Here is a 16,370-nt window from a genome sequence, read left to right as displayed (position 1 = left end):
AAAGGAAGAGAGGAAGAGGGAGAGAAGAAGAAAGGAGGAGGAGGAGGAGGAGGAGGGAGGTGAAGAGGAAGGAGAGTTTTTGAATTTTGCTTTAGCTTGTTGGTGGGAAACATATGATGCTTCAGATATAGATACACTGCTAGTCCCAGCATTTCTCAACCATAGACTATTGTAGCTAGGTGTCACGACCCAGGCTGCAGAGCACCAATAACCATACACAGAGGCCAGAATCTATCTAATATCTTTATTGAAGGAATATATAAAGTTAATAAAAACAAGTGTAGAAAATAGTTCAGAATTAGACCTTTCAGGAAAGGTCAGAATTAGTCCAAAAAAGCAATGTCCAATAAAAAATATTAAGGTCCAAAGTTGTAATCCAATAACCGAAACACTCACTTTGCCAAGCAAAGTGAGGGGAGATGACAAGGTCCTTTAGTCCATGAAACTTGAGCGAGGCTAGGAAATAACTTGATACTTGAAATAAGGCTTGAACGTGGAACAAGGTAACTAAGAACAAGAACAAGGTCCGTGGAATAACTTGATAAATCCGTGGAACAAGGCAAGGATTGATCCTGGGAAACAAGGCAAAGTCCGTAGATAAACAAAGGCTGGGAAGCAAGGCGAAGGCTGGATAGCTAGGCAAGGCTTGAGCAGGAGCGAGGCTTGAATCGGAGCGCGCTGTCCAGACACAACTCGCTCCGTAGGCTGACGAATTGACTCCGCGAAGTTACTACGCGGGTAAAACACCTAAATAGAGTCTAGCTTTCCCGCCGAAGCAGTTCTCTGGGAATCAGAACCGAAAGCTAACTCTGAGACCAGATGTGAGACTCCCCAAAGATTCTCACGAGAAGCAGTCTTAATTGGCCACATTCTTAGCTGCAATCCTTGCACTCCTGCGCGAAGCTGAATCCAAACTTCTCTGTTGTTTACAAAACTCCCGGCGCAAGAATACGGGAGAAGTAGGCTCTGGGCTTGTTTGACATACTTCTGGGAGACAACTTTCTTGCAGGTGCAAGGTTCCCAGATCTGCCTGGGAAAGATCTGGCTGAGAGGAATCCAGTTCAGACTGGGAAGGTAAAAAACCCAAGTTTTCATCTTCATCAGGAATTACAATGTCCTGAGCAGGACTACAAGGCCCATGGGTCATCACACTATCCCCCTCCTCAAGGCCCCTCCCAACCTGGGGCCCTCTCCCCGAGGCGCGAGGTCGTGGTTTGGTGGGATAGGTCTGATGAAAGCGACGGGTTAGATCAGGAGCATGGACTGTGGAGGCGTCTTCCCAAGAGCGTTCCTCAGGGCCAAAACCCACCCAGTCAATGAGATATTGCAGGCGGCGGCGGTGAAAGCGAGAATCCAAAATGTCCTCAACCTCGAACTCCTCCTCCCCATTCATCAAAACAGGAGGGGGGGCCGGTTGGTCTGTATCAGGTCGCACACCATCCGCCGGAAGGAGCAGGGAACGGTGAAACACTGGGTGAATGCGCATTGAACGCGGAAGTTGGAGTTTGAAAGTCACGGGGTTTAATTGCGCCACCACTGGATAGGGACCAATGAAACGGGCATCTAACTTCCGGCAAGGGCGGTGGGAGGGCAGAAAGCGAGTGGACAGGAAAACCCGATCTCCTACCTTGATTTCGGGGCCCGGCTGGCGATGTTTGTCAGCGTGGCGTTTATAGTCCTCCTTGGCTTGATCCAGTTGCTGGAGCAAAAGTTGTTGCACCGCTGTGAGTTCCTGCAGCCAATCCTCTGCTGCGGGAACCTCTGAAGTTTCAATGACAGGGGGGAAGAAACGTGGATGGAAGCCGTAGTTTGCAAAGAACGGCGTTTCTTTTGTAGAAGCTTGAACTCCATTGTTGTAGGCAAACTCAGACAGTGGTAACAGAGAAGCCCAATTGTCCTGTTGATAGTTTACATAACAGCGAAGATACTGCTCCAAAGTGGCATTGGTGCGCTCCGTTTGCCCATCTGTTTGGGGATGATGAGCTGAAGATAAGCGAGAGTCTATGCCCAATAGTTTTTGTAGTGCCTTCCAAAAACGAGAGGTGAATTGAGATCCACGGTCTGTGACTAAACTCTTGGGCAATCCATGTAGTCTGAAAACATGTTGAAGAAATAGATCCGCAGTTTCCTTGGCCGTGGGGAGGCCTTCGCAGGGAATGAAATGGGCTAACTTGGTGAATAGGTCCACCACCACTAAGATCGTGGTGAATCCACAGGAAGGTGGTAGGTCAGTGATGAAATCCGCGGAAATTATTTCCCATGGGCGAGATGGGGTAGGAAGGGGGTGTAAAAGCCCTGAGGGCTTCTCCCTTCGTATCTTGGAGCGCCGGCATACTGGGCAGGTGTTGACATATTTTTCCACATCCTTGCGGATCTTGGGCCACCAAAAATCCCTTAGGATCAAATGCATAGTTTTAAATAGTCCGAAGTGTCCTGCTGGTTTGCAGTCATGACACAGACGAAGCGCTTTTTCCCTGCCCGGTCCGGGTGGGATATAAACATGATTTCTATAGCAGAGCAGCCCATCTTTAAGCGAAAAGGGAAAATGCAGACCTTGGCGAAGTTGGTCCTGCGCCCAGGCATCTGCTTGCTGACTAGCCCTGATTTCTTGAGCACAGATGGGTCCTGGAGTAGGGGAAGTTGAACCAATGGGAATGGATTTGGTGTTCCCCACCGTGAGCGTGGCAAAGTTCTCAGGTTGTAGCAGTTGGGATTCAAAGGTCTCCTTGCGTCCTGCAGCGTATTCCGGTTTACGTGACAGGGCGTCTGCTTGCTTGGTTTGGGCTGGGGTCACATAATGGATCTGGAAGTTGAAACGTTCAAAGAATAAAGCCCAACGTTGCTGCCTCTGATTTAGTTTGCGGGCAGTCCTTAGATGTTCTAGATTACGATGATCAGTGTGGACTTCAATGGGAAATTTGGCCCCTTCTAGCCAATGTCTCCAAGTTTCAAAGGCTGCCTTTATGGCCAGTAGTTCTTTTTCCCAAATGGTGTAATTCCTCTCTGGTGTGGTTAGTTGACGAGAATAAAAGGCACAGGGGTGGAGGTGATCTCCCACCGGTTGTAAGAGTACAGCCCCAATTGCCACATCAGAGGCGTCCGCTTGCACCACAAAAGGGGTTCCAGGATTTGGGTGCTGTAGAATTGGCTGGGAGGTGAATAGTTTCTTTAGTTGCTGGAACCCTTTCTCTGCTTGATCAGTCCAGCGGAAAGGCTGCTTTCCACGGATGCAGCTAGTGATGGGGTCGGACCAGCGGGCAAAATCTGGAATGAACTTGCGGTAGTAGTTCGCGAACCCCAAGAAACGCTGCACCTCTTTCTTGTTAGTTGGCGCCCGCCATTCCAATACTGCTGAAACTTTGGCTGGATCCATGGAAAGCCCTAGAGGCGAGATGCGGTAACCAAGGAAATCTACCTCTTGTAGATCAAAAGCGCATTTTTCCAGCTTGGCATAAAGTCCATGTTCCCGCAATCGTTGTAACACCATTTTGACGTGGTTCTCATGTTCTGATTGTGATCTGGAAAACACCAAAAAATCGTCCAGGTAGATTATCAAGAACCTGTCTAGATAGTCCTGAAAAATGTCATTGACAAAATGCTGGAACGTTGCGGGGGCTCCGCATAAACCGAAATTCATAACTCGGGACTCAAATAATCCGAATTTGGTCTGGAAGGCGGTCTTCCACTCGTCCCCTTCCCTGATGCGAACTAAGTTGTAAGCCCCCCGAAGATCCAGCTTGGTGTAAACCTTGGCTCCTCGAAGCCGATCCAGTAGATCCGAGATTAAGGGCAGGGGATAGCTGTTCCGCTTGGTGATATTGTTCAATGCTCTGTAGTCCACCACCAAGCGTAGTTCCCCTGACTTCTTCTTCACAAACATCACTGGGGAGGCGGCTGGGGATTGAGAGGGTCTGATGAATCCCTTGCGAAGGTTTGTCTCTAGGAATTCCCTGAGAGCTTCTTGCTCTGGTTCAGTCAGGGAGTAGAGATGCCCTCGCGGGATCGGGGCCCCCTCCACCAAGTCAATGGCACAGTCATAAGGTCTATGTGGGGGTAATTTTTCGGCTTCTTTCTCATTGAATACATCCCAATACTCGGAGTACTTCTTTGGCAAGGTGATGATGGGCTCGGTGTCTGTGGCATGGCATACCTTGGCTACGAGGCAATGGTTTTGGCAATACGGTGAAGCAAACTGCAGTTCTCTGTTGGACCAGGAGATGTTAGGGTCGTGGAGAGTCAGCCATGGAATTCCCAAAATCACAGGGAAATGGGGGACCTCGGTAACAAAGAAGGAAATCTCTTCCATATGTTCCCTTATCCACATCCTGGTGGGTTCCGACCACTGACTTACGGGGCCCGTCTTGAGGGGACGGCCGTCTATGGCTTGCACCACACGGGCATTCTTGAAATCATGATATTGTAATCCCAGAGAGTCGGCATACTCTCTATCGATGAAATTGTTGGTAGCTCCAGAGTCTATCATGGCGTGGATCATGACGGGTCCCCTTTTTGCTGACCATAATGTGACCACGAGAAGGAACAGGACCCCGGTTGGCGGCTCTTGGATGGATTTTTTGACCGGGTTGGCGAGCCTCTCTACACCCGGTCGTTGGCTTCCCCCGCCGGCTGTGTGCCAGTCGGCTCAGACGCCTTCGTCTCCGTGGAGGACGCCGCCGCAAGACGGGCGGCAGGCTTCCCTTTGGCTGGGCACTCTCTGGCGAAGTGGCCCCCGTTCCCGCAGTACCAGCAGAGGTTTAAGCGTTGACGACGGGCCTTCTCGGCGGCATCTAGTCTGGGACGCACATTGCCCAACTGCATCGGCACCTCCTCGCCTCCTCTGGGGTATGGGGTTGGCGGTGGGGGTCTCCACACCGGACGTGGCTGCACGCTGGCGGGAGCGGGGGGTTTTGCCCCGGCTCTACTGCCCTGGCCTCGAACCCACTGTTTCCTGTTGGCAATCATGACTTCAGCCCGTAAACATTGATCAATGAGTGCCTCGAGGGTCTGGGGAGGATCCACCTTGGAGATTTCTTCCAGCATTTCAATGTTGAGACCCTCCCGGAATTGTCCCCTGAGGGCTACATCGTTCCAGCCGGTGTTGTGGGCCAGCACTCGGAACTCGGCTATATACTGAGACATAGGTCTGTCTCCTTGGAAAAGGCGACGGAGTTTGTGACCGGCTGCCTCCAAATTGTCCTCGATTCCCCAAGTCTCCTTGAGGTGGTCCAAGAAGTGTTGCGCTGATCTTAGGTGTGGAGAGACTTGGTCGAACAGTGCCGTCGCCCAGCTGGCCGCTGGCCCGTCTAGAAGACTGTAAACCCATGCCACTTTGATGTCTTCTTGGGGAAACTCGGCAGCACGGGCCTCCAGATAAGCTTGACATTGGCGACGGAAGACATGAACCTTAGAAGCTTCTCCAGTAAACTTGGTTGGCAACGCCATGGCCGGAAGACGAACTCCGCGTTCCTTCAAACCCCTTATTTCTCCATCCTGTGCATTGAGCTTATCACGGATTCGGTCCACCTCTTCCTTGTCGATGGTGTAGGTAATCGGCTGGCCGCTCGGCCCAGGTACGACTCCGGTAGACATTCTGGCCGAGGTTAATTGGTGCTTAGGGTGGCGGAGTCAAACTGTCACGACCCAGGCTGCAGAGCACCAATAACCATACACAGAGGCCAGAATCTATCTAATATCTTTATTGAAGGAATATATAAAGTTAATAAAAACAAGTGTAGAAAATAGTTCAGAATTAGACCTTTCAGGAAAGGTCAGAATTAGTCCAAAAAAGCAATGTCCAATAAAAAATATTAAGGTCCAAAGTTGTAATCCAATAACCGAAACACTCACTTTGCCAAGCAAAGTGAGGGGAGATGACAAGGTCCTTTAGTCCATGAAACTTGAGCGAGGCTAGGAAATAACTTGATACTTGAAACAAGGCTTGAACGTGGAACAAGGTAACTAAGAACAAGAACAAGGTCCGTAGAATAACTTGATAAATCCGTGGAACAAGGCAAGGATTGATCCTGGGAAACAAGGCAAAGTCCGTAGATAAACAAAGGCTGGGAAGCAAGGCGAAGGCTGGATAGCTAGGCAAGGCTTGAGCAGGAGCGAGGCTTGAATCGGAGCGCGCTGTCCAGACACAACTCGCTCCGTAGGCTGACGAATTGACTCCGCGAAGTTACTACGCGGGTAAAACACCTAAATAGAGTCTAGCTTTCCCGCCGAAGCAGTTCTCTGGGAATCAGAACCGAAAGCTAACTCTGAGACCAGATGTGAGACTCCCCAAAGATTCTCACGAGAAGCAGTCTTAATTGGCCACATTCTTAGCTGCAATCCTTGCACTCCTGCGCGAAGCTGAATCCAAACTTCTCTGTTGTTTACAAAACTCCCGGCGCAAGAATACGGGAGAAGTAGGCTCTGGGCTTGTTTGACATACTTCTGGGAGACAACTTTCTTGCAGGTGCAAGGTTCCCAGATCTGCCTGGGAAAGATCTGGCTGAGAGGAATCCAGTTCAGACTGGGAAGGTAAAAAACCCAAGTTTTCATCTTCATCAGGAATTACAATGTCCTGAGCAGGACTACAAGGCCCATGGGTCATCACACTAGGGCTGCAATTGGGGCTTACAATCCAATAATATCTGGAAAGTGACATGATTCCCACTTCTGCTTCGAGGGGAGCAACAAGGCATCAATCTAGAGATTAGGTTCTGCAGGCTGAGGGCATTCTGAGGAGTCTAATACATATCTTACTAGGGAAAACCAGCTTCTTTCAACTGAAGATATAAGATATGTATTTTAATATATTGTTTGGGCACCCATTTATCATTTGTACAGATCAACTAAACTGTTATCTTGGTGATTTTAGTTTGTATAGGAAAGATAATAATATCGAGGACAGCTTTGATGGTGTGGTGAGTGAATTAGAACCAGACATCCTGAGGAGTGAGGCTGAATGGGCCTTAAGAAGCATAGCTAATAACAAGGCAGCAGGAGATGACGGAATCACAGCTGAACTGTTTAAATCTTGAAAGAGGATGCTGTCAAGGTGATGCATGTCACATGCCAGCAAATATGGAAAACAAGAATGGCCATCAGATTGGAAAAATCAACTTATATCCCCATACAAAAAAAAAAGGGAAACGCTGAAGAATGCTCAAACTTTCATGTAGTGGCACTTATTTCACATAACAGTAAGGTAATGCCCAAGAACCTACACAGTAGACTCCAGCAATACATGGAGCCAGAGTGACCAGATGTACAAGCTGGGTTTAGAAAAAGTGGAGAAATGGGAGACCAGATTGCCAATATCTGTTGGATGATGGAGGAAAGTAGGGAGTTTCACCAAAAAAAAAATCTATTTCTGTTTTATTGACTATTCTAAAGCCTTTGACTGTGTGGATCATAATAAATTGTGGCATGTTCTTGGTGGTATGGGGATACCAAGTCACCTTGTCTGTCTCCTGAGGAATCTGTAAAAGACCAAGTAGCCACAGTAAGAACAGACCACGGAACAACAGACTGGTTCAAGATTGGGAAAAGAGTATGGGAAAAAAATACTTTCACCCTACCTATTCAACTTGTATGCAGAACACATCATTCAACATGCGGGGCTTGATAAATCCAAGGCTGGAGTTAAAATTGCTGGAAGAAACATTAACAAACTTAGATATGCAGATGATACCTCTTTGATGGCTGAAAGCGAGGAGTAGCTGAGGAGCCTTATAACCAAGGTGAAAGAAGAAAGTGCAAAATCTGGGTTGCAATTCAACATAAAAAAAACAAGATTATGGCCACCAGACTGATTGATAACTGGCACATAGAGGGAGAAAATGTGGAGGCAATGACAGACTTAGTATTTCTAGGTGTGAAGATTACTGCAGACACAGACAGCAGCCAGGAAATCAGAAGATGTTTACTTCTTGGGAGGAGAGGAATGACCAATTTTGATAAAATAGTGAAGAGTAGAGATATCACACTGACAACGAAGGCCCGCATAGTTAAAGCAATGGTATTTCCCGTAGTAACCTATGGATGCGAGACCTTGACCATAAAGAAGGCTGAGTGAAGAAAGATAGACACTTTTGAACTGTGGTGTTGGAGGAAAATTCTGAGAGTGCCTTGGACCGCAAGAAGATCCAACCAGTCCATAACATAGGAAATAATGCCTGGCTGCTCACTGGAGGGAAGGATATTAGAGGCGAAGATGAAGTACTTTGGCTGCATAATGAGAAGACAGGAAAGCTTGGAGAAGAGAAAATGGAAGGAAAAAGGAAGTAGGTCTAACCAAGGGTCAGATGGATGGATGCCATCCTTGAAGTGACTGGCTTGCCTTTGAAGGAGCTGGGGGTGGCAACCACCAACAGGGAGTTCTGGCGTGAGCTGGTCCATGAGGTCATGAAGTGTTAAAAGCAACGGAATGAATAAACAACAGGTCTATCCTGTGTCTGCCCACCTTAATTTAGTTTAGGTTGAAATAAGGTGACATTTACTATGTTTAGTTTATATGTGCTAATGTAATTACATTTTATTTTCATCTGAAAAAATAGAGCTGAAAGCATTAAAGGAGAACTTGTTAAAACACTCTCCTCTCATCTTCCTTTTTCTGTTTGTTTAAAATGCAAGTGACAATTTCCTGGAGCGTTCCTTTTGTTGTTACATAAACCCATTAAGTGCCATTTGTCCTTAACTAATCTCTTCCTTTCTTACTTTTCTCTTTCAAATAAAAAATGATTTCTATTATTTCTCACCTAAAGAAGATGAGTGCATTACAAATGCAAAATAATCATTGCTAAATGAATGTTTAAATGTTGAGTTATTTGACTGCAGCAATGACTCGAATTTTCAGATAGTCAGACCAGGATGACCTATTCATTTTAAACAGAATGAACTGCTGTACAGAGTGCAAGCCTACTAGGCTTGGAAAAATATTATTGTGTGTATGTGTGTGTGGGAGCTGCTCTGGTTAATAGTCCATTTTCAAAACCTTTAACCTTGAACAGTGCTTCTCAACCTGTGGGCCTCCAAGTGTTTTGGCCTACAACTCCCAGAAATCCCAGCCAGTTTACCAGTTGTTAGGATTTCTGGGAGTTGAAGGCAAAAACTTCTGGTGATCCACAGGTTGAGAACCACTGTCCTGGAAGATCCTGCAGAGAGATAGTGCCTGGAAGTGTTTTTTTCCCCCAAACCAATAAACTCAGCACAATGTTCTTACAATGGCATTTCTCCATTGATATATGGCATCCTTCTTTTCATAGAATTTTGAGCATCACTTTGCTTGGTTGGGAAACTACTCCAATGGGTCTGTGGCTACTGCATATTTTGGGTCCCCTTTCTTGGAAACTGGAATGAATAATGAGTGTTTCCAGTATTTGAGCTATTGCTCTGATTTCCATATTTGTTGGCAGATTCTAGTTAATTACTCACATCTGCTGTCTATCCAATTGGATTTTGTTGGTGTGTGCCTTTAAGTCATTTCAGACTTATTGAAACCCTAAAACAAACCAATTTGTTTGGTGGGTTGTCTTTGCCTTCCTCTGGCTGAACTGGAATTTGAACCAATGCTCAAACCACTACACTATGCTACCTTCCTCAATGTGACTTGCTCTAGGATAAATATGGAAAACAGGGATAGGAGATTTTTATCTATGGTGAAATCGTTCAAGGAGTCCAGAGGCCTAACTGAACTTGGCTGTAGCTCTATGCAGCCATCCCAGGTGTGCAAAACCCCCCAAACAGAAAAAAATGCAACATTGCATTATTTCATTGTTCTTTCTGTGCTGTAATATCACTTCTCTTTCTTTCTCTCCATATTCCTCTCACTCTTATACATATTGTAAAGGAAACATTCTCAAAAGATTGCTCAGAAGAGCAAGAGAAAATTTCAGAAGGGCTTCCATTTCATGATGACTTCATTTCCTGAAAATTAGGGAGTTCAGGAAATTGGTGATATTGAAGGCTTTCTTAAATTAAGCTTCAGACTCTTGGATTTCAGGATCCATATAGCAGCTGTATAGAATTTTAATATCATTCAATCTCACAATATAATATGTGCTTCAGAATTCTACCTTGCTAAGAGAACGGCATTATGCCTTGGAAATCAATAACCAACCACCTCCTGCTCTAAATCTTGGGCTCAGACTTGATGTAGGCATTAATGATGCTTTCTATTATTAACTCATCTCTCAGTTTGTTATCAGACATTCATTCCTCTTTAAATTCCTCAGTAGAATATTGTCTTGGTTTCACCTCCTGGTGATGAGTGCTGCTGTCATGAGTTTCCTAGGGCATGTACAATAAAACACCTTTATGGTTCACTATTTAGAGATCTATTTTTCCTTTATTTCATCCTTACATTCAAGAACAAATAATTTCAAATATTTTCTTAACATGAGGTAAGAATGCAAGGAGTTGTGTATTTTTGTTAGAGTTTTGGTGCACAAAGTGCAACAATCTTGTTGAAAGTGACAATTTTCTTGATGTGGGGTTTGATTAATGTGCTATGGACAAGTGGGTCTGTGAAAGTTCTTTCCAAGCCGCTCTGAGTCCCCTCCAGGGTTGAGATAGAGTGGGGGTACAAATACATTAAATACATAAAATCCTATCCCAAACAACACTGCATCTCAACTGTCCACTTTTGGTCATGCTAGGCATTCATGAAGACTGCATCATCATTTTGCAGTCTTGCAGTCTTTACTCTCTGGGTGCATGCATTGATAACACACATTTTTTTCACAGTACAGTAGATCACCTCTCATCCAAGCATCCGGGCTATCCGAGCCAAATCCCCCCCCCCCCCCAATTCACCTTGCCAGAACCCGGTTCTGCCGGAACCCAGCCGAGTGAGTGAGCGACGGACAGAGAGCGGGCTCGCTGGCTGGCTCCTTCGCCAGGCTGGGCGCCGGTGCTGCCAGCCCCAGCCCCGGCATGGCGAAGGAGCCGAGCCACAGAGGGCCGGCGAGTGAAGGAGGAGGGCCGCAAAGGCCCTCCCCATTCACCCACTTGCTCACTGGCTCCGGCGCCCCACCTGACGAAGGAGCTGAGCCAGCGAGCGGGTGAACAGGAAGGGCCTTTACAGCCCTCCCCGTTCACCTGCTCGCTTGCTGGCTCCTTCAGCAGGCCGGGCATCGGTGCTGCCAGTGCCCGGCCTGCCAAAGGAGCCAGCGAGAGAGCAGGTGAACGGGGAGGGCTGCAAAGGCCCTCCCTGTTCACCCGCTCGCTGGCTCAGCTCCTTCGTCAGGCGGGGCGCTGGAGCCAGTGAGCGAGTGGGTGAATGGGGAGGGCCTTTGTGGCCCTCCTCCTTCACTTGCCCGCCCTCTGTGCCTTTGTGGCCCTCTTTGTGGCTTTGTGGCCCTCCCCGTTCACCTGCTTGCTCGCTTGCTCCTTCGGCAGGCTTTTCTGTAATCCCTCCTTATTATCCAAGATAGTCGTTTATCCAAACTACTGCCGGCCCGTTTAGCTTGGATAAGCGAGACTCTACTATATTTTTCTTTCTCAGTTAATGCATATCAGGCCAGTTTCTCTGTCAGCGCAAGACTGAGTGAAAATAGTTTCCCAAGGTTCTCTGTCATATGAAGTGCTTAGTAAAATCAAGGCAAGCAATTCTAGTAGAAGCAAAACCACAGGAGTTCCAAGTCAAGCATCCCAAAAATTACTACTACACCTCATTATCCTGCACATTATTGTGAGAATACCTATATTTTCTTGTCTTGTGTTCCTTCCCTTCTTTCCTTTCCCTTGCTGTTTTTTTCCTTTTGACTTCATGAGTGATTTAAATATGCTAAATATTCCAAGGCTACAGTCTTAGAGAATTGTCCAGGTAAACATTGCACTATGATGCATGATATACATTATTAGTTGTGGTATCTGTATCATCATAATGCAAGTATATTTTATGGTGATACAGTAGAATCTCGCTTATCCAACATAAACGAGCTGGCAGAATGTTGGATAAGTGGAAATGTTGGATAATAAGGAGGGATTAAGGAAAAGCCTATTAAATGTCAACTTAAGTTATGATTTTACAAATTAATTACCAAATCATCATGTTTTACAACATGTCTGCCACTTGTTTGGGAGCAATTGTGTTGTTGGATGTGTTGGCCCACTGTGTGTTGCTGCCTGGAGAAACAGCTGTGGATCAGGGTGGGAGGCAGATTACGTTGGATAATACAGAACATTGGGTGAGTGAAGGTTGTATAGGTGAGACTTTACTGTATATTTCAATTACATGCGGCTTGGTCCCCATATAAGCCGCCCCGAGTCCCTTCGGGAAGATGGGACAAGATATAAGAATAAAGTTGTTGTTGTTGTTATTATTATCTCCCAAGGAGAGAAAGCTGTTAATTGCCTCCGACAGAGAAGCAGCATATGTGTGTTTCTTTCACAACCAGTTAAAAATAGATGTACATCTAATCCATGTTTAATTATTAGTTTCTGGTCTATTTGTGATTAAAAAAAAATCCATCTTGTTGTTTGTCCCACAGCACTTTATAACAATATTACTGCACTTTATTTCAAATGTCCCCTCCATACTACCCCCCCCCCTCCATTAACATGGTGGTTCATTCCATTTTACTATGTCTGCACTCATTTTATGCTTTTAAATGAGTTTTATGATTATTGTAATGTATTGTTTTATAGTGTCGATTTTATTGTGGTTTTATTTACTGTAATGTGTTTTAACTGTTGTATTTCTTTTGTTAGTCACCCTGAGTCCCTGTCGGGAGATGGTGGCGGAGTATAAGAATGAAGTTACTTACTTACTTACTTACTTACCCCTGAAATGGAAGAATATATAGGAGATTTGGGAGGAAATGGGACATAAATAGGGCCAAAAAGAAGCCCCAAGTGGGTCACATGAAGCTCCCAGATTGTATAGTTGGTTACACTGCTCTATTTTCTTCCTAAACTGTAAATCACAGGGTTCCCATAGGATTCAGCCACAGCAGTTGTGCTATGATTATGTAACCTGAAAAGAATCCTTGTAAACATTATTTTTCAGAGTATTTTCACCATATAACTATGAGGAGCTTTTATATTCTAAGTTCTTTGGTGGAAACAGGCAGGAAGTTGCTCAAGAATGATAGAAGTCCTTGCATCTGTTCTACTTCACTAGGAACCAAGACATGCTTCAAATGTCTCAACCAGTCTTCCTCGCCTTTATATCCTCCACATGTATTTGACTACAATACTCCCCATTCCAGAATACTCCATGCTGGTTGAGGCTCTTGGAATCTGTAGTTCAAAACATTTGGAAAATACCAGATTTGAAAAGGCAGGGCTTCACCCATTAAGAAAGGAAACAGCAGGGAAAACTTCTAAATTAAAGTTAGAGCATTGTATCACTTTGCACTATGCCGCAGCACAGGTCAGGATTTGCTACAAATTAAAGAACAAGCACAGGGAATAAAAGTTTTCTTCTTTTGCAGAAAGTCACTTTAACATGGTTTATTCTTGATTTACAAATGGTGGGGAAAAGATTCTTTTCTTGCAAAGGGCAACATGCTTGAAAAGGAATGCTCTGAAAACCAGTCCTTTTTTCTATTGAATGTTCTTTGGCAAAAAACATTTTCTTTTTCACTCATGGGTCCACTTCAGATTACACATGAAAACTATGGCTTAACATTGCATGAATGAGGCTTATCAGGAATTAATTTCATATCCTCCCACCCACCCACACCTGTAGAGTCACATCCTACTGCCATATAGAGCAAATCTACTTTGGCCAGTCAATCCAGGTCAGGATTTTTTTTATTCTTCCACTATACTGAAGGTCAAAGTAAAATCCTTTGTAAATATCATTTTCATTTCATATTTCCACCATGGCATCCTAAAATATTGGCATTCTTGTTTGTTTTGCTTTGTGCTCTGAAGTTGCCTCAGTTACAGTGATTCTCATTAAAATTAAAATTAAACCCAAATGTGTGTTATGGCTCGAAATGTCAAGAGTAATTAAACTGTATTACCCAGTTGTCAGTGTATCTAATATATTTATTTACTGCAGATTTTCAACTAATCCAGATGGTATGCTTAAGTGTTACAGACTCAACTGCTCTTTACATCTGGGTAACAGGCAAAGTAACTACCCACTTACTATTGTAATATATACTTTGGCATCATTCAGGAACCAAACTTCTGGAATGGTTTTCAGATATTACTGCAGTGGATTCAATTCAGAGCTGAAATTGTATATTTTTTATTTATTCTGCATCCTATTTTATCCTGGAAGTATATTGGATGATGAGTACATATTCCATATTAGTTAATCGGGGACAGGAGTGATGAATCAAAAGGAAAGCTGGCGTGATGTGGTAGTATATTCCATGTCACCTCTGTTCCTGACTCTTGTCCTAATATTAGATATATTGAAATAAGAATAATTTTTAAATTAAAATTATTTTGGTCTTTCCCAGATGTGTCATTGTACACATTTAAGATCATCATTAAAAGAAAGGGGGTTGGATGAGTTTCACCTAGTGAGTAGAGTCAATACTGATTGCTTTTATTGGGCAAAAGCTATGAACTCTGAGAGGAGGAAGTCTGAGGAAGCACACAAGCTTTGTTGCCTTACAGGGAGTGGATAACAAACATATTTTGGAGTCACCCAATCATGTTTTTTGCCTGCCTTCTCAGGAGATGCCAAGCTACGTTTCAGTAATGGACACACCACTGTCACCTTGGGCAGTCTCCTGGATGACCAGCACTGGCACTCAGTTCTCATTGAGCGATTCAATAAGCAAGTGAACTTCACAGTGGACAAGCACATGCAGCATTTCCGAACGAAGGGAGATTCAGATGACTTGAACATTGATTATGAGGTGCGTCTAGATTTTTGTGCATGAAATGCAGTCAATAGAAACATCCATTGTGTCTTCTATAAGTTTCCACTACTGAAATTATAATTTTCCTTGCTGTATTAAAAAAAAATAAAAGCTCTGTTAGTTTCAAATTCACATTCTGAGTAACAGCAATAAGGACCTTTTTGCCATACATGCATAATGAATCATAGAAGTTATAGCAACCACTAAATGTAATAATTGTATCCTACAAGCATGCAGTAATTATTATGAGATGTGTTAGGACCTTTGTGTAAGAAATGCAATCACTGAAACTCTGGAGAGTTATTTCACTGATTCAGCCATTATGATCCACCTTGGCTTCTTATGCAATAACTATGATGTCATCCAATGTACAATAAGCTTTAAGTCATAGACAATATAAAGAGAACACTATAGCTTAAGTACCCACATTAAGAGTAAGTGTGAATTTAGCTAATCCAATATCCTAGATTATCTTCATTTCTTAGAACTACCACTTTTCAGATGCTTTTGGACTACAACTTCCAGAATCTCTGGCCATTTTTTAACATGAGAAATCACCTCAGCGTGGATTCACAGCCTATGCATGGTTTTCCCCCCTCAAAACACATTCAAGTCTAACATGTTCAACCCTAACAAAACCTGCACACAAGGAGGGGAGCTGAACATTAAAAAGATTGGAGCTCTCAATCTACTTTTGTTCATGGGCAAGGTCTACAGTAAAGATGTACTTGTGTTTGAGTGAACACGATTGCTTGAAGATGTAAGACGTATATATATTCCCGCTGGTCATGGTGGCTGTGGAGTTCAGTTCATGATGCCTAGTATGTATGTGTATGTACATGCACATGTATTAATATATATCCACAGCCACCATGAAGAGTGGAAATTCTAGGATCCTTTCCTATCAACACAGGAAGGTTTTGAATGGAAGGAACAATATGTTCTTCACACATATAGGGCTTGGATGCCTGAACAGGGCTCATGGCCACCTTGGAGTGGTAAGAATAAGGTAGAATTAATCATCCCCCCCTCTCTCTCACACACACACTTACTCACAGTGAACACACACAGGAGCAACTGGCATGTGAGCTGCAATAATAGATGAGTTCAATTGAATGCATGGACAGAAAGTCATGTGAGTATCATTGACATGGCTGGCAGTGACATCCCACTGCTGCTTCATGAATTTACATTAGGCAGTGTTGTGAAACGCATTCTAGATATTAATAGCTGCCGTACACTGAAGCAGGTGCAGTGTTCAGTGAGGTATCAACTGTGCCATTTAAACATGGCTCCAAGTCAATGCTAGCATATCTGCTCTCGTCTACGATTAGCCTTCCTTGTTATATGCTGTTTTAGGAAGCCAGAATAATTTGTTCTCTTTTCTCATGTCTTCCCTTTTAGTCTCAAGTGCATGCTTTATTTTGAGAAGAAGGGGACCTTGTAAGTTATTGGTATTGTTGGCTCAGGTTTCCTCCCACTCCCGTTGCTTTAGCCAAGCAAGCAAACCAGAGAAACATCAGAACATTTTACGTTTGCTTTTGGGATATG

The 16,370-nt window shown here is 44.4% G+C and overlaps 1 protein-coding gene across 1 annotated transcript in view; it reads left to right on the top strand.

The window, feature by feature from the left end:
* Window positions 1–16,370, top strand: part of cntnap5 (contactin associated protein family member 5) — a 482,960-nt gene that overhangs the window by 210,733 nt on the left and 255,857 nt on the right. The window contains exon 6 of the mRNA XM_008110020.2: window positions 14,632–14,816. Coding sequence (XP_008108227.2) covers window positions 14,632–14,816 — 185 coding nt within the window. The remainder of the gene's footprint in view (window positions 1–14,631; window positions 14,817–16,370) is intronic.

The sequence above is a fragment of the Anolis carolinensis genome, chromosome 1 (genome assembly GCF_035594765.1).
Source record: "Anolis carolinensis isolate JA03-04 chromosome 1, rAnoCar3.1.pri, whole genome shotgun sequence".
NCBI classification, from domain to species: Eukaryota; Metazoa; Chordata; class Lepidosauria; order Squamata; family Dactyloidae; genus Anolis; species Anolis carolinensis.
The sequence above is the reverse complement of the archived record's forward strand: the minus strand, read 5'-3'. Positions and strand labels throughout refer to the sequence as shown.